Source organism: Acanthopagrus latus, chromosome 24, assembly GCF_904848185.1.
Source record: "Acanthopagrus latus isolate v.2019 chromosome 24, fAcaLat1.1, whole genome shotgun sequence".
Lineage (NCBI taxonomy): Eukaryota > Metazoa > Chordata > Actinopteri > Spariformes > Sparidae > Acanthopagrus > Acanthopagrus latus.
The window spans coordinates 3,762,258-3,783,949 of NC_051062.1; the positions used below are offsets into that span (position 1 = coordinate 3,762,258).

Sequence of the window (21,692 nt, forward strand, 5' to 3'; positions counted from 1 at the left end):
TCCTCCCCACTTGTCTTTATAAGCAGCTTTCTGCTGGGCTACACCATTTTTGTGGCGGCTTCCCTCAGCAGCGTGAGCGCAGCGGGACGAGCCTGCCAGCACATCCATTACACCTGCGCTCTGCTGCGAGTGTGTGTCTTCAGCGAGTGAGACGGAGTCAGCCTGAATTGTTCACAGCGGAAGGTGTGTGGTAAGAGGAGGCACGTGTCAGGTGAAAGCAGTGATGGCCAGTCACTGGGGCACAGCGGGAGCCAACCAATCTCACCAGTAAGCAAAACTCAATATCAATATCCAACCACGTCTGGCCCGCAGGCACATTTCTGAAGTGTGTTACCTCCACATTTGGAAATCTGCTGCTGATAATAACTTTCTGACTTTCTCACACTTTTTTTTTTTTGTTGTTGTTTTTCCAAGTGAGCTTTTAGATCAGCGCAAGTTCACAGATGAATATGTGCACATTCATTAGGACTGTGGGCGCAAAACCCGTCGGGGGGTTTTTGCCTGTGGGCACGAAGCACCCCGCACAGATCACCCGTGCCTGTATGTGTGTGTGTGTGTGTGTGTGTGTGCGCGTCTATGAGTGTGTGTAGGCCATCTATCACCGTGACAGGCTGGTGCGTGTTTACTTAATGATGTGGGGGTTTATTTATGAAGTGATGGCCGACGTGTGGGAGGGAGAGGAAAAAAAGTGAGAGAGAGTGGGGGAGAGATTGAGACAGCCCGAGGATGTGACATTAAAATATCATCAAGGTGATGGATGTCCGCACGCACAACATTAGAGAGAAGTACAAAAAACAGCTGCGCAACGGATGACAAGTCGTATCTGGACTTGTGTGAGCGTTTCTCTGTGTGTGTTGTATAATGACTCCGAGTGTGCGGTTGCGCGTGTGGTTTTTTTCCAGGGACTTCTGTGTTCATTAAGGTGTCACATGTGCCGCCACTGTTGTTTATGACTCGCGGGGTAATGAGTTGAAGATAAGATGCATGGCTTCATGTGCGTGCGTGTGTGTGTTCCTCCTGTGCTGTGGGCTGTGTGTCTTTACTACAGAGGGCGAACAAGACTCTGGATCACTGAGGCATCACTCATTTTAGCTGGCCATGTTATGATTGGTCAGCTGAAACACAAATATATTACATTTACATCCTAATAAACATGCAATGAGGACTGAAGTAAACGCAGTGTGCTTGATGTGAAGCTTCCTGGATGTGCAGCTGAGGTACAGTGGAGGGAAACTAGTGAGTCTGGGCAGGGACGTCAGCTGCAGACATGATTGGATGTCCAATAATGACCACTAGGGGGCGTATAGGCCAACAGTGAAATATCAGTTGGATAATTTCTCTAAAATGAAGTAGTTCCCTTTAGGATTAAAAATAAATAAATAACCACTCTTAAGAAACTATCAGAAACACATAATAGAAAAATCTAAATGAAATGGGTGAACTACTTTTGAGACATTCATGTACATATCTTTCTAAGAGGCCTGAGAAAGTAAGAAATGTCATTCTATTAGGCAGATAATGTACATTTTGAACTGAAAATAATTTCAAAAGGGAGCTCCAATTTTCCACATGAAGATCAGTCACGAGGAGTAGCACTCAGCCTGTGAAATTAGTTACACAATGGCTTCTGTTGCTAATGGAGGGGCTCTGTAGAGGAGGATCTGGACATGACCCATAGAAGACTACAAGGGACCAGAAGACTAACAGATCCGCTTTAAATTCACCACAGAACACCAATCCAAAATTGCTGTCGACCTGATCAGATACTAACTGACAGAGAGAGAGAGACATGAACACCAACAAATTAACAAACAGCCACTGTCAAACAGAGAAGTGATGCATATCATTTTTCAAAAAAACACATTTTGCTCATGTGATGTTTCATCTCACCACATGATCAGAGCTGAGGGTCAATCTGCTGGATATTCTCAGCAGATTTACACATAAACCCAAGACCCCATTCCAATAGAACCCTACCCGACCTGTTTAGCCTGAATGTAGTTTGGATTTAGCCTGATTCATGGCCAGGTCGGTTTCTCAGGTAATAGGAAATAAGTAGACATCTCCTTTTGTCTGATTTGGGGTAACACATGTATTCCATAATGGTTATAAACTAGGGTATGCAGTTAAAAACACATGGGCAGGGAGGATCTGCTGGACTGATGCTATTGGTTGCACTATGGGAAATGTAGGATCAAGCATTTATAGAGCTTTGCCAATACTAGGGATTAGGACACAACAATTGTTGCCTCTTTTGCAATGTGATGATGCTTGCTAGTTAAGGATGTCAGCGTGTGAATAGTTTTTGATCCATCTCCTCAAGCAGCAACCAAACATCGTTCAGTAGGCGTTGAGTTTGAAAGGAGGAATGAAAGAAGAGATGTAGAAAAGTAACTGCAGCTACATTATCACCGGCCTCTGTGTTACTTGTTTTTTTTGGCATATTTGTAATTTCGAATATGACATACTGTATTTACAAAAAAATGTTAGAAATTTGGAAAGGAGTCAATTACCTATTTATGTGGGTTTACCCATGTTTCCAAAACCTGCACTAATGTTGGTGTAAAAATGGTACAAAATAATGCCAACCTCATGGAAGTATGTGTCCCTTCAAAAAGGTGTCTCTGAATAATTCAGCCATGCAGCCAGTTAGAAACTACATCAACATCAGTCTCTGTGACAACAACTTGGTGTCATCCTGACAGATCTTATAGAACAAAGAAGTCTATAAAAAGAAACCGCTCATGTACTTTTGTGGCTTAATTGGCCATCAAGACATTAGAGAGAGCCTGTCATTAGCATATAGAGAAAATAGAAGGAGAGAGGGGGACAGTGTGATTGTCATAATTACAAGTGTGACCTATCCACAGACGGGGGAACATGGGAGGAGGGTCAAATTAGAGACAGACAGACAGACAGACAGACAGCGACACAGATGGAGAGAGAGGGGTCGGAGGAGAGAAATGAGGATGGGACATCAAGTCCTGTCTGAAGACCAGATTCATCTGCATGCACTCACACACACACACACACAGTGACACAGACACTCACTTAAAGCAGTGACACACACACACACACACACACACACACACACACACACACACACACACACACACACACACAACTCCACCTTTAGATCATGTAGACAGACGACCACTGAAAGAATAAACAGAGACATGAATAGGTATCGTAACCACAGCCTTTTATCCCGGCTTTTGTTTATGTCAGCTTAGGTTAGTGTGTTACCCAGGATCCTCTAGCCCGAGAGAGCAAATGGAGACACACACACACACATACACAAACACTCATCTTTTAAAATCACACATAAACCACTCAGAGAGGGAGAAAGGTGCTCCTGGCCTTGTGTGGAGAGCTGGAAAAAAAAAAAAGCTTTTTAACCATTCATGGCTACGGAAAAATGGCTGAGCATAAAAGAGCAGCGTGGCTTGCTGCTGCTGCTGCTGGTGATGGAGGTGGCAGCTAAAAGGCTGATCACACAAGGCCAAAGCTGGTGAGCGAGCGCTGTGCTCAAGTGGTCTACATTTATGCTCTTCTCAAACCATACAGAGGGAGAAAATAGGTAAATGTGAAGGTGAAACTCCGCTGTCAGCACCTGACTGCGAGAACCAATGAACATGAACACAACTGCACTCAATAACTGTGTCACACAAATGTTTTTTGTTTTTATCTTAATTAGACTAAACTTACAAATTAAAAGGTGATTCTTTACGAGGTAGTTCATGGAGGTTTGCCTTCCACTATGATGTATATGTGAAACTAAGAGGCATGAATGTGTGTTATGTGTCCATCTCGTCTGTAGAAAACGAGCAGTCTGGGTAACACACCAACCTGAACTGACACAAACAAAGACGGCGACCAAAGCTCAGACTGCGGTAAGAAAATCTATTCGCGTCTCTGCTTATTCTTTTGGCGGTCATCTCTCTTATAGTGTCTGGAAGTGTGTGTATGTGTGTGTAGACGTCATCCATTGCTTAAGAAGCGCCGATAACATCTTCAGCTTGTGTTTTGGGGAAAGGGGATAAAGTATTTTGATTCGCTGTTGTAAATGTCATTTTATGACCACAACTTTTTTCAGCTTTGATCAAAGATAAGATAAGACAGTGAAAGGACAAAAAGGTAAAAAAGTAAAGATGCTTCAAGTCTGCCTCAGTAAACCAAATGTGGGTTTAATGTTTCGATTAGAGCTTGACTGATTTTTTTTGGGCTGATGCCAATACAGTTTTCTGACATAACTACAATTCTCCTTTATTTTCAGTGGTTCTATTCAAATTTTCTTTCACTGTCATTTTTCAGCCACCCTGTTGCGCTCCAATACAACATGCCATTATCATCTTTTCTCTCTCATTGTACCCTACATAACTTCCCAGATTTTCTACTGTTTTAGTGTTTCTATTCTCACTATGTATGTGCTTGAGTGTGTGATTGTGTGGGGTGTTTCATTATCGGGCTCCTCAGGGGATGGGCCCACTGCTGGTTTTTCGCTGTGGACATCGCTGTCAATTTTAGGGTGAAAAACAACAACCGGATCGGAGGTTGCGCCTCATGCTCGCTGCGCTTTAATTGCATCAGAGTTGTCGGCGCCGACTGAGTCACGGCGAACCAAGACACAAACACATGCCGCACTGGGATGTGTAATGAGTGACGAAGCCCGTTGGGCCACGAAGGCAGCAGCCGCGGTGTGTGCCTGAGAGCGCCTAATGAAGACTGGTTCGCAGGGCTTCATTGCTCAATAAACAGAGACTACAATGAGCGAGGAAGCGGACACAGCAGGAGGCAGGTTGTGTCAGGCGATTGGGGTATCGGTGATGCTGCCAGTAAATCCATATTTCCCAGATGCCTCTGCTCCTCTCTGTGCTCAGTTGTTGTCATTTAATGACAAAGAAATCTAGCTCTGAGGAAATGCCTTCACAAATTGCTGCGGCCAGATTCAGTGATTCGGATTCGGATCAAAGTGTGATTTTCTGCATCCTTGGGCTCGCTATTAAAAAAATCCTATTTCAAAATGGTTGATAAATGGCTATTGATTTCCATGGCGAGTATGCTGACTTCAGGAGTGTACGGAGGTAAATGAAATGATTCCTCAGGCTGGATCGATGCAGGTTCAGGGACATTTAGCGATGCAGCTTGGTTAGGGGAGGCAACTACAGTGAGAGATTTCGGGTCATTGTGTTTCTGCCAAAAATAAGAAAGCAAACGAAGAGAGAAGGAGGTAGAGGGGATGGCAATATCAGAGAGGGAAGAGGAAAAAGTAATAGGGTACGAGGGAAAGAAAGCGAGAAGGTGGTGGTGTGGAGCTAAAAGAAAGGGTGGATGGAAATGTCACTGGTCTAATAGATCTCTCCATAAACTAAATGAGGAGAGGAGCGGGCGCCGCCTCGGTGCCACACAGCGCCTCAAAATGTTAACAAGAGAGCTGAAAATAGCCCGAGAATGGCACAGGGGAGAACAGGCTGAGCTCACAGGAACACTGGAGAGCTCCAGAGACACGTACGCAACATATTTCCTTCGTTTAACACTTTTAAACTTGTGTCCACTGTGTTCCTGCTGTCATTTCATAGCGGTCTGCATGGATTTTTAGGGCAAGAAACAAGCAAACTCTCGCTGTGGACTTATTTCCCTAGCTGCCATTTCTAGGCCGCACACTCACCCGGTTTGGGTCGTGCTCCAGGACTCTTCGTCGTGCGGTGTCGAGTTCCTCGTAGACCGGAGCGACTCGGGCCTGCTGGTGCTCCCTGCGCAACCCCTGGAGACGCTGATCACTGCAGAGAGACACAGAGGGAGGCGTAAATAATGCTGGAGAGAAGCTGCTATCCAACGATTTAGGCGGGTCGGCTTCCCATCGTGGCCTCGAATCTTAATTACATAACTATTCCATGATCTAAAGAAGCTGCTTGTTCGTATTAAGAGGGGCTCTCTGGAACTTCTGTGCTGTGATAGAAGTGGATACCATTTGTCCACAGGCTTGCAGAGGCAAACAGAGGGTCTCATTTATCATGTCACCTTACAATCCACTTTAAAAAAGTGATTAATAAATGTAAATTACTACAAATAGTTACATACAGCACCTTTAAGTGATACACAGTCTACTTTTTACCACAGCTAGGAAATAAAAAAAATGAAGAAAAAGTGAAGTAAAAAACACTGTGCATTCAGTTTCACCCTTTGTTAAATCCACTGATATTCTTTTGCTTTGCAGCGACAACCCCTGACAGGGCAGGGAGACTGACAGGCAGGCGGATAATATCCACAAAGTACTGCCTCTGAGAAGACATCAGTGTCTGAACTGAACTTTCTACATCTGTCAGAGAAAAAGGTGGGGGGAAAAAAAAAATCCGAACAACAACCTGTACAAAAAAAAACATTTGACGGATGTTCCTTTTCATTTCACACGGACCATAACAGCGCCCCCCCCCCCCCAATTCAAACTACACGCGGATGCACTGGCGAGGCAACACCCAAATGATCCTGCTGAAGCTGACCTTTTCAGAAAAACTGACCCCAAAAAGGTGAGAAGAGAATACCTCAGCGGCAAAAATATGAAGAAGAAAAGGAAAAAAAAAAAAGTGGCTGCGACTGTCAGTGAAGAGATAAGAACTCAGGACAGAATGGGGACAAAACTTAAAGAGAAACATCATCATGCTCACTGGACCTTAATGTTAGATAAGCTACACACACCTGAGAGTACAGAGCTGAGCACACATAAACAAGGCTGCAGGTAACACATGTGCACACACACACACACACACAGCGGCAACAGGCAAAAATGGCGCGTCTGAGTGAGCATAATCCTTCAGGATGTGCTACCGGAGTACGACACAGTGCTGCTGTTTATCTGTGTTTACTGGCTGCAATGGAAAGGGGTATCTAATATTGACACTGATATGCTGTTCGTTTGCCATTTCGTCTTTTGGTAGATACACGCTATATAAAAATATTCAAACAGAGGGCGGGGGGGGGGGGGGAGAGAAGTAATACAAGGAGGAATAAAAAAAAAAAAAAGCAAACTTTCCACCCTTCCTCTAACTCAAATGCACCCGAATGACTACACACAAGGAAGGCCTTTGTCCCACCGCATAAACACCCACGCGCAGCCTTCATCAAACAGGCGTTGTGCCTCACATTCTAATGGGCTGACCTCCGGGCAGATATTGACCCGAACCGAGCGGAGCAGGGAGAGAGAGCGGCCGAGAGGCGGCGAGCAGATAGAGAGGTTCATTAGTGGAGTACATAGCTTACATGTTTAAGTCTCTCCTGCGACCCTGCCTTTAATTAGAAAATCTGGCTGAGGCTCCGAGTGTGTGTTGGCGTGTGCAGACAACGCCAGGAATGCATGAAAAGTGTGCGTTTCCGTGTGCGGATAGTTAATCCTTGTAATTTGCTATGTGGGACACACTGTGTAGATACGTATTCTGATTTAATGCAGCCTGCCTTTTATCCAAGTCAGCGGGGACAGAAGGCTGAGTCATACACACTTAAGCGCCATTATGTTCATAAACCAACTGTCGCTATTATTCTACAGAAATGTGTGTGTGCACTTCACTGCGGAATCCCTGTTGATGTTCAGATGCTGCCATGAGGACGGAACTTTGCAAAGGTTTCTGTTCTGCTGTGAGTCTCCAGTGTAGATGCCTCTGTTTTATATAGATAGATATCTGAGGCGGCCTCGTGCCCAGTACGGCGCTAATTGTTGCTTCTTGAGATCGGTTTAATGGCTAATCAATACTAATCTGTCCCCCCATCACGCAGACAACCTTGCGGTGAAGTTATTCACACTTAATCTCTTGTATTATTTATTTATTCACTTATTACTTGGTTTTTTATTACTCTAACTTACCCTCTGCCGCCCAGCAGTCCCACTACTCGCTCACACATACACACAAACAAACAAACAAACAAACAAACAAACAGACCCTCAGAGAACGGATGCACGGAGCCAAGTTGAGTTTTTTTTTTGTTTTGTTTTTTTCACGCCACCCCTCTTCTACCGAAGCCATTAGCCAATCCCTGGGCCCGTAATTAGGGCTGCCATTTTGATTGAGCGTGCGTGTCGCTCTCCAAATGAAACAACACTGTAATTATCTCATTATGCCGCGGCCTCCATCACTGACAACGCCAAATATTATCATATTAATGGCTGAAGACTGAGGCTGATTCTGGATAAAACACGGGCTGGGGGGCTGGGGGGGGGGGCTGTTGAGTAGCTGTTTGATGGGTTGACAATTCAGCAGGCTGCTTTCCAAACTGTGACAGAGGAGGGAGGGAGGGAGGAGGGAGGGGGGGATACATGGGTGTGTGTTCTGCATGTCCTATCCTATATACACATATGTGTGTATGTGTTTGTGTGTCTAGAGGGAGACAGGTAGGCTCCCCTGTTGTCATCAGCTGCTAATAACTACTGTCTGCAGGCCCGAGGCCAGCTGTGTAGACATATGACATGTAAGCTTTAGCGATGTACATTTTTCTCACTAGAGCAGTGTGATGTAAATAAAGTCTGACACTTGATGATTGTGTGTTATATTCAGGAAATAACTTTTCTAAAACACACTTTAAGTCGTTTTAAATCAGCATCCTCGTGACACGTAACCTGGGAGGAGCATCGTACACCTCACAGAGTCATCAGTTAATAAGCATCAGGGAGCAATTTCAATTTGGATCACATGACGGAAAGTGAACGGTTTTATTTTACAGGTCAACGTATTGTGATCTGACTCAAAATATCTCTTTTAACAGACTTTCAGATCTAGATTCCAAAAGCCCTTTTTTTTGGCTCTGACACAATGAGAACTTGGAACACGATGACATCAACACAGGAAGGCAGATGGGGCGAGTGAGAAATCATGAGACAATCAGACATGGTGTGAACAAAACCCACGGCTTCACGTGTTTTGGAAGAGAAAACCGAGACAATACGGTAAAATTATTACCCAAACGTTCCAAGCCTACAGACCGACTACCTGCAACCAACTTTGACCGTGCCCCCCAAAGTATGTTGGTGTGTAATGAGGATGTTCGCTTACCCCCACCACACCACAGACAGGAGGAAATTATATGATTCTGCCAGAAATCTGGACAAAAAAATGTATAAGCAACAAAAGGATTATTTGCGGTAGCCATCTCAAACTGCCGCAGTCTGTATATACTGCATTTTATTCTCTCTCCCTGTCCCCTCCCTTCAAACAATTATGTTCGGATCTCGCCCGTCCTCATCCACTTTCAACATGCATCACTACATATAATCTCCGGGGATTTTCTGTATTTTTCAATACGCCAATGTCCCTACACGAGACGCATGGAGGTCTTGTGAGTGTCTGACATGTAAATAGACTGCAACTAATCAATACATCAATAAATTCTTATTTTGCAAGGTCAGCTAAACTACCGCAACAGATACCACTTAAGTCTAATGCGTTTTACCTTCAACTAGCATGTCTCATGCATATGTCAGTGTATCTGACTATGCAGGCTGATTTGAAGGTGCACTGAGAGAAGGAAAAAAAAAAAAAAAAAAAAACCCGGAGGAGGACAGAGACTGACGGAAGACAGGAGAAAGATGAGACACCGGAGCAGGAAATGAAAGACGCATCAGAAGACAGAATGAGAGCAAAAACCAAACAGCAACAAAAAGACAGAGATGGGACCTTGGAAAAGAGTGAAAGAACGAGCGAGGGGATTGGAGCGAGAACAAAACCGTCTGCTATATAAAAAGCGAGCTGGAGAGAGTGTGCGAGGAAAGCAACTATCCCGTGGCGTTAGCCAGTGTGGGGGCAGACTAATTAGGAAGTGTGCGCCGCCGCCGGCTGGTTTGGCGACTTCTTCTTGCTGTGGCCAGCTGATTTAAACACAACACACTGGGGGGAAAAAGCTCAGGCAGGCAGTTTTTTTTCTATGCTGCCTGCGTGCTGGAGGTAAGCACACATCAAAGTGCACGGTCAATGTTCGGTCTCCTGGTGGAGAATTGGGAATAGAGTCAGACAGAATGTTGGTGGAGCTCTGAACTGGAACGGATGGTAAAACAAAGAGGTTTTTACTGTCCCCAACAACAAAAAATATATAAGGAGATGCACCGCTTTAAACTCAGTGTGAGCTCTAGTCTGTTATCAGTTAATTTGAGTCTTACTGAAGCCTATAACTCTTGGTCTCGCATGACTATAGGAGGGGCTTGTAGTTCTTCTAAGAAATGACAATGGCAAAGTAGCCTGAAGCTGTTATGAGGAAATGATACCAGAGGAGGACTGAAGACGGATTATTCTGATTTAAAGAGGGAGTTCAGCAAGTTGGTTTTACATTTCAATCATAGTGTACTAACAGAAGATGGATAAATAAAAACAGTCTAAAGCAAAGACACAGGATACTACACTTCCCATAATGCAACTCCACATCTTTCAAACTAAAAAAGCTTTGAAACATCCTCACAACTCTTGCCCATGACTAGCAAACTGATCTCCGTGCATAAAACTGGTGTAATGCCCTCGCAAAGCAGCCACGGCTGTGCTTCAATTTATAGCTGGTGTATCACGGTTGCATGGAATAAAAGGAATTTGGTTTGCAAGCAGACAACTGAGTCACACATTAGTTACAAACAACACAAAATCATTTTTCTGTTTTTGGAAATAGTTTACGCTTTTGCTCATAAAATTCAGACACTCGAGAGGCTGGGAAGCATTGCCTCACTGATCACAGTGCCCCCCAGCATCTGTATAGCAGAAACAATACTCACCACATATCTGTTTTCTGTTAGGAGGCAAGACATAAAAAACAAACTTGATTAACTCACAATCTAACTCTAGCTTCCAGTTACAGTCTGCTTTCTTTGTGAAAGTGACCATGAACAAAAGGAAAACTGGAAGCTGCTCAAATGCAAAAGGAAACATTTTAATTGCTCAGAGCACCGAGAGAAAAAAAATTGCTTTAAGGGCACAGAAGACAAAAAATGACTTAATGTGCAGTCTCCACTAATGATGTGTTGCTTTCAAGAGAAGAACATATCTTTTTTTCTCTTTGAGCTCTTCCTCAGGCAGGTGCTGCCTGACAACTAAACCCACAACAGAAAACAAGAGGGTGTATTTTTGCTGTTTGCATACACAATACAGAAGAAGCAGATTTCTGCATCTGCCTTAATGGGAAGCCTCCTTATATAATGTCAGCTTTTGCACATCTTTCATGCTGTTTGCTTCCAGATTCTTTTTTTTTTTTTTTTTTTTGTCTATAGGGGAATAAAACTGTGTCGCACCGAAATGGTGGAGATAAGAAGGAATCAGGGAGAAAACCAGCACCACTCCGGGCTTATACAGGGAAACAGCAAATCTACATCCAAAAGACCTTGTAGCCTCTTTTTAAAACTGTTTCAACAATTAGTCAAGCTTGTCTGGAGTGATTTGAGAGTTGGACTTTGTCACTGTGTCGGGCAAACTCAGAGGCACATATTCTTCGTGCCACAGCTTGAACCGTGGTAGAAACGCGGGAGCACGCTCACTGATGTGTCATTTACTTGTCTTAGCTTACAAGCTCACCTTCATCTTCCTTTTTCTTAGCACAATGGCGTGTTTTTACAACACACCTCTCTCGACTCTTCACATCTCTCTGCTCCGGCCTCTCTCGTTCTCTCACTCCTCTTTCATCTCATCTCCCCCGTTTCTTGCTCCAGCTACAAAGACTGCCTCCTGGCTAATAAAATTTGACAAGCATAACTAACCTTTTTTCTCCACAGGTCAGCCTCTAGCATAGCTCTAATCAAATGTGACGCCCATCACGGCACACACCTGCCATTGAAGGCGTAATGAAAATGTCCGACAGTAAATTAGGGAGACAGTGCCGGGAGTCCACTATTGAAGGCCTTGACAGGAAGAGATGGGGAAGGGGGGTGGTGGTGCAGTGGCATGTCTCAGTTGGTAGAACTATGCAAACACACACGGATCATGCATGGACGCAGAGGCATGCACACTTACTTTAAAAAAAACAACAACATTTGGATGAAGCTTGATTAGCATTAGGAATTCAAACACACAACATCCCCCGTGTATAATGAGCACATTTCTTCCTCAGCATTATTAAAACCATGTGATCTGAAAGATGAAAGAAAACAGATATGTTGTTCCCTTGGAAACAATAAAAAATCCACATCCTACAGCTCTCAAGAGCTGCTTCATAGGCACATAAGGTACTCTGAAACTGCAGAAGTGAACAGTAGGCTTATTTGCACTTCAACTTTATATATAGACACTGTATACACACACACACACACACACACACACACACACACACACACACACAGTATGTATGCTAACGCCTATGATTTTTGTGTGGTGCTACGAAACTCGCCGGACCACACACACAGCATTGTTGCTAGGTTACGTGGGGCTTCCTCGCAGAAATATTACACGTGTGTGGCTGCGTGTGTCTATTTCGGACCATGTGTGTATATATCTGTGTGAATGAAAGGCGCGGGGGTCCCGACCTAATGGCTGGCAGCGCGTGTTTTAACAGATGCACCGACTTTGTGAATGAGTGCCCCTCGTCCAAGCCGCAGGTGGTGAATGGAAACGCCCGGCGACCAGGGAGCATGTGTGAGCGTGCACGCGTGAGGTGAATGGGTGCGACTATGGAATATATTTGAGGGCCTTCAAGCAGCAAAAACAATATATTACGCACTGTAAAAACTGTAAAACTTTCATTTGGTTCTTATTTTCATGGTCTTAGGTTCATTTGATTTAATTATGATAAAATTGTACAAATCAAAGTAATTGCTGACATCTAATAGCCATGGCAAATTCACTATAAAGAGCAGTCAGAGAAAAAAATGGGCTGTAAAGACGCCAACAGTTTAGCCTGGTTATCTTGACGTCTTCATTTAGAAGTAAGACTGAAAATGAGGGCAGCTGAGAAGTCATTAAACAAATCTTATTGCACAGGAAAACCACAGCAAGCATGGTAAATCAAAGTTGTGCCTGGAAAGTCTGTCTGTGAACTGTGATTGGAGTTAACAAAAGACACTTCTGGTAAAAATTTGACTTGTTCACCTTTGTTTTCTCATTTAAATATATTTTTCTATGGAGAGTTTAACCAAAACTCGAATGGAATACACTAGCAGAGCATCACAGTACATAAAATAAAGCAGCAGAAACATCAGCAAGGTCAAACCACCATGTCTAACTATGTAACTTCTAGCGTCACAGCTGATGACAGAAATAAAGTTTCTCCGCGATGCAGCTCAGTGGCTCGTTGTCTGCCCAGAAGTTAGTGTGACATCACGGTGATCCGGTCAGTAGTTTAACTTTAACATCTGGGCACTCTAGTTTTAACCAAACATTACTCAAACAGGCGTAAATACTGCATTGCATTTGTCAGGGTTCTCATCTGCGGATCAATATGCATATAGTGCGTTTGTGACTATTTCCATCAGGGTGGCAAGTGTGTGATCCTACAGGCCCAAGGGTCTGAGGCACCGACTATGTTGCAGCATTACAAGTAGAGCATCCTCGGTTCAACTCCAGTCGGGAAACCTTTGTTGCACGTAGTACCCCCCCCCGTTCTTCTCCCTTTACTTCCTGTCACTTTCACTATCTGTCACCATCTGTCAGATAAATGCCTGGAATAAAGAAAACAATGGCGCTCTGTTGCAAAGAAAAATAAGCTATCTCTGGCTCTGGCTCCACAGTCAGTACTTATTATGAGAATATGTTCATTGTTGGGTTTTCGTCTTTTGATGGGATTTTTAGACAATAACAAAAAACAAAACAAAACTGAGCTTTGTCCTTTAATATCTACTAAGAGGTTATGCCAATTAATAGCTCAGTGTGGTAGGTTAACAGCGAAAATAATGAAGGCACCGTTTTTGATGGCCACTGTTAATTACTTGAGTTTTAAAAAAAAAACCAACATGTGCAGTACGACCGTCGTACAACAACATTATTAGACATTTATTTCTGTCGTGCTTCGTCCCCGGAGACTCCCTCACATGAGTTAACAAGCCAGGGAGGGCTCCTCATCCATCATGCTAATGCTAAAGACTATCTAATATACATTATGAGCAAAACAGGGTACGGAGAATGGACAAGTGACACACCGAGAGAGTTGGAGAGGCAGAGACGGAGAGAAAGCGAGGGAGGAAGGGAGAAGAGGGAGAAAACAGGCTGGTAATGAAGTACCCACCACTAGTGGATGAGAGCTAAAGTGGTCTAACAGATCTGTCAGGCTGCTAGACTGTGGCTAATTATCCCTCCTCCTCTTTTGTCTGAATTTTCTCCTCTGTCACTTCTTCCCTCTTGAATTTACTTTGCCTATCTAATGCGCTTTCTCTCCCTCCATTTTGGCTCCCTCTTTCTCTGCACTCCTTTCCTGCTTTCTCTTTTTTCTCTCTGTAAACCCCCCCCTCCACGTCTGTCACTCCCTTCCATTCCCATCTGTCTCCCTTCCATGTCCAACCACTCCCTCTGTCTCTCCGTATCCTCTCTTTCTCCGGATGAGATTGGGTGTCTGGGGCTTAGGTTTTTGATTTGCAAGTCAATAGTAATTTCTGTCAGACAGTTTAAGTTGAGGGAAGTTTTAATGTGCCCTGTATTATTTCATACGGGAAATGATAAATTTGCATTAGAATCCTCTCTAGATGTTCTTCCATTTTCCTCTCTCACATACAAAACTGTCTGAAAGTTAAACTCAGAAAACGTCGGCAGAAATAATATATGATGTCGAAGGACTGACAGCATTGATAAGCAAGCAGTAACCCCCTCTCCTACCCTCAGATATTAAGTTTTACTCAAGCATATTTTGTTATTGTATTCCCTTAAAGGGACAGGTCACCTCAAAACTGAAAATTCATAGTTTTCCTCTTACCCATCTATATTGTTTTGGTGTGAACTAAGTTTTGGAAGCATGAGCTGTAGACATGTCTGCCTTCTCTCAAACTCAACACCAATGTCTCTTTCAAGAAGTCTTGATCCGGTTACTCGAGATTATCCAAGAATAAATAAAAATGTTCAAATCAATGGGCTCTCAGGGCTGCTGGAGACTTCTAACGTGCTGGAAAAACTTGATGGGGCTATTTTATTTTCAGCTATCCCCATCTACTTCAGCTGTGAAGCTCCAGAAATAACACCTACATTTCCTTGGGGCGAGCAGATAATGACGGACTTTCAGTTTTGAGTTTAAAGCCTCTAAATTAAAGCCAAGCTAGAACTTCCAAACCTTATAGTCCTTTCTTTCATTTTAAAACTAATGTGTACAGAGCAAACACCTAAAATATGTCACGGCACAAGCTCCTTTAAACTTCACTGTGTAGCATTCATATGTTTTATTCATTGCGTGGTCTCCACAGACACCCCGGATCGTGTTGAGTATTTCCAGCCGAATTTATTTCGTGTTTATATCCGTATCAGGAACAAGGCCACCGATGGTTGCATCTGCTTAGAGCACCTTATAGTGCCAGGTGTGAACAGACAAGGATACAGCTGGTGGCCTAAGAAGTATTGTGTCTTGAAATTTAAACAGCATTAAATAGGAGGGAGCGCTGAGCAGAGGAAACCTTGTGCTTGATGGGATGTGTTCTGCTGCACCTGGACCCTGTATATATTTGTGTGTGCATGTAAGCAGGGGTGTGGGAAAGAGAATGAGATGCAGGAAAAGAGGATGAGGAACATCCAATAATCCTATAGTTGGAGTGGGACTCCTAACTGAGTTCTCTTCTTAAAAGGAAGAAAAAACATGAAAAAAGTATTTTTCCATATTTAACGCTTGGTGGTGAGCATAACCCCAAACATTTTTTGTGCATTTCACTTCCTAGCTATGAACAGTGTTAAAAAATATAATTATCAAATTAAGACGATCACTGTGTTTTGAGAGATTTTTAAAGATTTACAAAGGTCAAAATGATTGCAAACACAACAGAAGAGTTACATAAATCATTCATGACATTACTGTATAAGTGTGTGTGTGTGGGGGTGTGTGTGTGTGTGTGCATATATGAGTGTGTAACTACAGTGTAAGTATGCACTCATGTTTTATGCATTTTCCCTGGCTTGGCAGACCATGAATGTAGATATGTGCAAATACTCCCTCACTCATGCCGGTCAAGCCACGGCCCGTGACCTTGTGCGTGCACACCTACACACAGTTGTGTGTACCTGAACAGAACTTCAGATGCAAATGCTGCACACGCATTTGAAAAAAAAAAAAATGATGCATATGCATGACAATACAATACAAAATCAAGAAAGAACCAGTTAATGTTGGTGCCTCGTCTGAGTTTTAAAGCGATGAAACGCCTCCCTCGCCTCGCTCACCTGTCTGCCTGTATCTGATGCTGGGTCTGTAGAGCAGGCGGGGGTCTGGACTTGTTGACCTTGGCATAGAGCCCGTCCAGCTCATCCGAGTAGGTCTGCGGCTGGTTGGACCCTGCTGCAGGGGCTGCAGGGGAGGGCGTGCGACTGATGAACGTCTGGGGCGAAGGTGGCTGGCGGAAGTTGTTGATGCGGGCGTAGTTGGGGTCGTTATCGTCGTCTTCCACGTCGGGGAGGGAGGCCTGGTCAGGGGTGGCGTGGCCCGAGTTGATTTCGGCATAATATGGATCGTGTCTGTCACACAGGAGGGGAGGAGGTGTTACACACAGAGACATTACAAATACACGGGTCATTCACCTCGGTCCTCACCATGTCACTGAATCATCATTTCTTCTAAATTCATCGGACCTTGCAAAATCCCACAAGTGTCCTCCGAATGCTTTTTTGCATATTTTGCATATTTTTTTTGATTCCTTGTATTGTATCTTAAGCTTCAACAATTGCTTATTCTTCACTGTACATAATGTGCAAAATATATTCATTTCAGTGCTGTTGCAGAACATTTAAAGTAATTGAATTAATAACAATTAAACAATTTGTTCCTTAACAAAGAATGGCTAGCAAATTCTGAATAGTTTTATCACATCTAGATATTTGGTCCTGCAAAAACAATAAGTGCCACAGATCTTGCTAAATATAAGTGAAAAGCTACTTTTTTGCACCATTTGATGGATGAATTTCAGTGAATTGAGCTTTGTCGAACAAATGTACTACTTACAAACAAGCAAAGCAGGTTTAAAACGATGGAAAACATGGTTTGAATTAAATCAACTTCATTATTAGAATCCAACTAATACTGTTCTGGATGGATTATTGCGAAATGGATCGTCGCAAGTCTTTCGCTTTAGCTAATCATCCTGAAGAATAACTGGTGGAATAACTGTGGAAACACTGCAAAAGAAAAAGAACATCGGCGATGGAGGAGGCATGGGAGGCAAGGAGGAAACAGTAGCTGGACTGTTAGCGGTAGCCACGTTGCCAACACTGCCTTTGCAACAGCGGTGCCAACAGAGACACTACAGTGAAACGCTCCAGGGGGGGTGAAAGCTGTAAAGTTGTCTTTTTCAGCTTTAAAGAAATAAGATAATGAAAGCAGTTTAATGTGATAGTTAGATAATCTAATGTGGCCTAGGGTGGAAAAAAGGCCTCGGAGAACTAGTGTCACAAGACACATGCATTCCTCACTCGTGGGTCTGGCAGTACGATGGAGAGCTCTGCTACACATCTAACTGAGCAGTTGTTTTGGAGGAGGATGTGGGTGCTTACTGATGCATCTGGATGATTCACAATTTAAGTAAGCTGTCAATTAAAGCACTTTACTACACTGACAAAATGCTCTTCTAATGATTGTGGGAACTTCCTGGCTCCTTCAGCACTTCTCCGTGTTGTAAATCCCTCTCTTTTGACACTCTAAACTGTGAAAAAAAAAAAAAAAAAAACAGCACAAAGAGACGTATTCCGCCCACGTCTGATTCATACCCGTCTCTGTTGTCAGGGATCCTGTCCAGCTCCTCTTCACTTAAGGCCTCCAGTTTGCTTTTGGAGGCTTTGGCAGCCTCTTTACTCTTGTCATCTTTCTTTTTACCAAACCTGGCAACACAAGAAAAGGGACACAGATGCAACAAGGTGAGATTCAAACGCACTAGAGCTCGCTTAATCAAAACAATGGAAACAAAAGAGACGAGTTTGAGGACGCCGTGAAGTGGCGTGGGATCACTGCAGTTGTTGTCTCCATTGTTTAACAACCGCCGTTGCCAGTGAAACTGTGTCTGAAACAATCTGACGTTACGCAGGCAAAAAAATGTTAGTATTACAGTTTTATGTTACTTTTAATTGCATTTCCCTGGAAGTTATATCAACATGTTACCAAATGAAACAACATCAACCCGATAGTTTAAGTAAAATTTCAAATTTCTCTATGGCTGAACATTACTGGAAACATTTGACAACACAATAAAATACAGGGCAAAAGTTTTGTTGTTTTTTGGCATTTAATGTAGAAATGTTAGACATTATATCTTTAACTGACCTGAAGTTATCCCTGCAACTACCTGTTTATCTTATAATCCTGAAACTTTAGATATAACTGCATGCAGCCATATACACTTTTATTTTGAAGGGCAGGGTTAATAGGATCTTTCTGGAGACTTTTATGATGAAACAGTAAAGTTCACTCGGGCAATATTACTCGCACGAGTTGATGAATGAGGCTCTTTAACTCACACAACACGTAAATGCAACACACACACTCCACCTTGCGTCACATTCTCGAAATGTTGATGCACACATGCACACTTCTCCCACCGCTAGACAAACTCATTCTCTCTCCTGTGCGTTCATTAGCGGCTTTGGCTGGAAAAAGACTGCTTAATGATAGATATGGTTATAATGTCACAGCAGGCACTGGCAATCTACAGCGTGAGTATATCGGCGCGCGCGTGTGTGTAGGCACATGAAAAAGGGTTACAGTCGTCACGCAGCATATGGAGCATGAATATTTCAACATTTGGTCCAATAAAATAGCTGTTACGCCACACTGTGTGATGTTTTTCTTATCAACTTTGCCATTACGACCATCATGATCATTATCGCTCTGCGGCGCTCGTTCTCTCGTTTTACGGGCAAAATACACTTGTCACCTCTGCACGAGTTGTAATGAAGCTCCACTTCACACTCTCAAGGAACTAACCAAGCCTTTTCCCGTAAATATTTCATATTCCTCCAATCTCTTCATCACATCATCTTTCTCACCATGCCCACCACCCTCACTCATCTCCTTTCTCTCTCTTTCTCTCTCTCTCTCGCCTCCCCCGTCTCACCCGCCAACCAGCATTCTCTTTTTCCTCTCGCCCTCGTCGCTCCTCCGAGCTCCTGCTGAGCCAATCTAATGTCTGTGTTTATCTCATTAACGCCGAGGCACTTCTCATTACTGCTACAGGCGGATACGTGGCCTGAATGGTAACCCGCCGGCCTGGCCAAGAGAGGCGCGCTGCATCAGAGCCGCGGTGGAACCTGGACAGGGATGCGGCGGTGGCCTGGCACCTCCCCGCAAAGCAATTAGTGTTGTTTTTAGCTAATCTACCCACTTCACTTACACCTGTGTGTGTTAGCTGTGCCAACAGTACGGCTATGGCTTATGTTTTGCTGTGAACAAGGCACAGAAAGAAAATATTTTGAAGTATTTTTAAAGTAATATTTTTGTCCAGTTACTTTATGTTTGTATGTGTTCAGGAGTTTCTCTCGCCCCATGGAAGCAGACTACATACTAAGAAATAATTATGTTCCACCCACACAATATTTCACCTAATATTGGCTGATTAGACCTCCTCTCATGTGTAGACTGTGCTTTGAGTGACATCTCTGTCATGTTCCTGCTCCAGTTTTGTTGCACCTGTTAAGGTGACCCAACATCTGCATGACATTCAACAAAACACCCACCGGAGCACATTCTGCCTACACCATAATTGCTTCTTGAATCTGTATGATGCCTCCAGGTTGACCTACAGGTGTCATTTAATGTGTGTTAAATGAAGCTGCAGGTGTCTGTTGCACTTGATATGTATGTTGACTTGACATCATTTTCAATTTCTAACACCCTGTACGCCACAGGTGCTTTTAGTTATCTCAACTGATTACACAATTGCAGTATTCGATTTGGCAACAACATGTAAAGGAGTACGACATGGAATTAGCATTGCTTTTCCATGAATTTAGGTTAAAAAAATAAAAACAACTTTTGTACTACTGCAAAGGACAAGATATCCCAATTTTAACTTACTAGTATGGATCCTGCTCTAAAAATTAGACACTACAAGTCCGTAAATGCAATTGTGTATTTTTGACGGATCCCTCCAGTTTGTAGACCTGATTTTCCTGCTCTCCCATAGTAGAACTTCCCAAGGAACCAGATGAATCAGGCAGATGTGTCTGGCCCTCTCTTGTTCAAACAAACCGGTTTGTAAAAATTCACCTAATCCATTTTAGCAGTCCACCAAAATCGGTTTATAAACAAATCTGAGGCACGAAAAAGGCAAAACCAGTTGCTGAATATTCACTCATATTAGATCTACAATGCCTAATTAAATGGTTTGTTCTGACTTTCCTTAGGCAACTGAACTGCCTGTAGCTAGCTTGCTACTGTTAATTTGAAGAAAATATAACCGCACCAATACAAACAAAGCAGAAAGGTAAGGATAAAGGAACTACCTCTTACTTTATTAAGATCGTGAGATAGATGTTTTATGACATTTTTGTTAATTTCTCAGGGAATAATGTATGGTATATTAGACAATATACTGGGCCTTGAGCCTTGGCAGAGGTATGCGCTCTACTGGCTGCCATTCTAGTTATTGTTATTAGTACAAGGATTCAGGTGCCCTTACATAACTCCAGCTCAGCTCTATTCATTGTCTACCTGAGCTGGAATAGCTGAAAAAAACCACTTCACATAGTTCCTCTAGACCTACAGGAGGCATTATCACAGGCTGAGCAACACTAACAACACCATCACTTGTGAACTGGTCCTGATATGTAGAATTAGTGAAGTGCCCCTTTGAGCAATAGTGGAATCCATTAGTTTCATCCTGATCCTGGTCTAAATCTGTCATCTGCAACATTCCCGTTTCATCTTTATTTCTCCTTCAGGTGATGTCACTGGTACTAAGCCACTGATGCTGTAATGTCTCTTCACCTCGCTTCCGAGAGATTCCTTGCCACGGAAACAGTGTGGGCGCCGCCGCAGTGTCGTTTTTTTTTTTTTTCCTTGGAACTATTTTGATTTCTTATGTACTCCCACATTATGCCGGAGCCAAAAGCAGACTACCAATTACCTCAGTGATAACCATATAGAATCCAGTATTGTAAGAAGAGGGGCTATCAGAGCTGTTAATCTTAGTATGCATCAGTAGACATATAATTATATTACACATAAATATACGATTATCCAAAATCCCAGGTTTATATGCCTGAGCTGCCTGGCAAGATAAGCCCCGCCATCACACTCACACATCCGGAGACACACACACCCAGAGTGCCTTAATCAACATTCTGAGGGGGCAGAGGTCCACAGTTGGACCGATCATTATATCTGCATTAATTAGGAAAGCCTCTTTTTCTCACTGCATTGTCTGAGAAGAGATGGAAGGGAAAGGAAGCGGGGGGAGATGCAGAAAGGGAGTGGGAATCCCAATTAGAGACATGTACCTGCCATGAGGGAGGTGGATGCTTATCCCCCCCTCTCCCATTATCTTATCCCTTCTTCCTCGCCGAAAGTCCCATCTTCTCCCACTGCGGTGAGCAGACTGTTAACGACGTCTCATTGCTTTCCTTTGTCTGCCTACT

General features: G+C 43.3%; 1 protein-coding gene across 2 annotated transcripts in view; it reads right to left on the bottom strand.

The window, feature by feature from the left end:
• The window catches only part of pard3ba (par-3 family cell polarity regulator beta a), a 171,824-nt gene that overhangs the window by 29,688 nt on the left and 120,444 nt on the right, over nt 1-21,692 (bottom strand). For both annotated transcript variants that reach the window (XM_037091436.1, XM_037091437.1), the window contains exons 20-22: nt 17,832-17,942; nt 16,296-16,586; nt 5,669-5,780 (exon numbers count right to left, since the gene is read on the bottom strand). In XM_037091436.1, the coding sequence (XP_036947331.1) occupies nt 5,669-5,780; nt 16,296-16,586; nt 17,832-17,942 (514 nt within the window). The remainder of the gene's footprint in view (nt 1-5,668; nt 5,781-16,295; nt 16,587-17,831; nt 17,943-21,692) is intronic.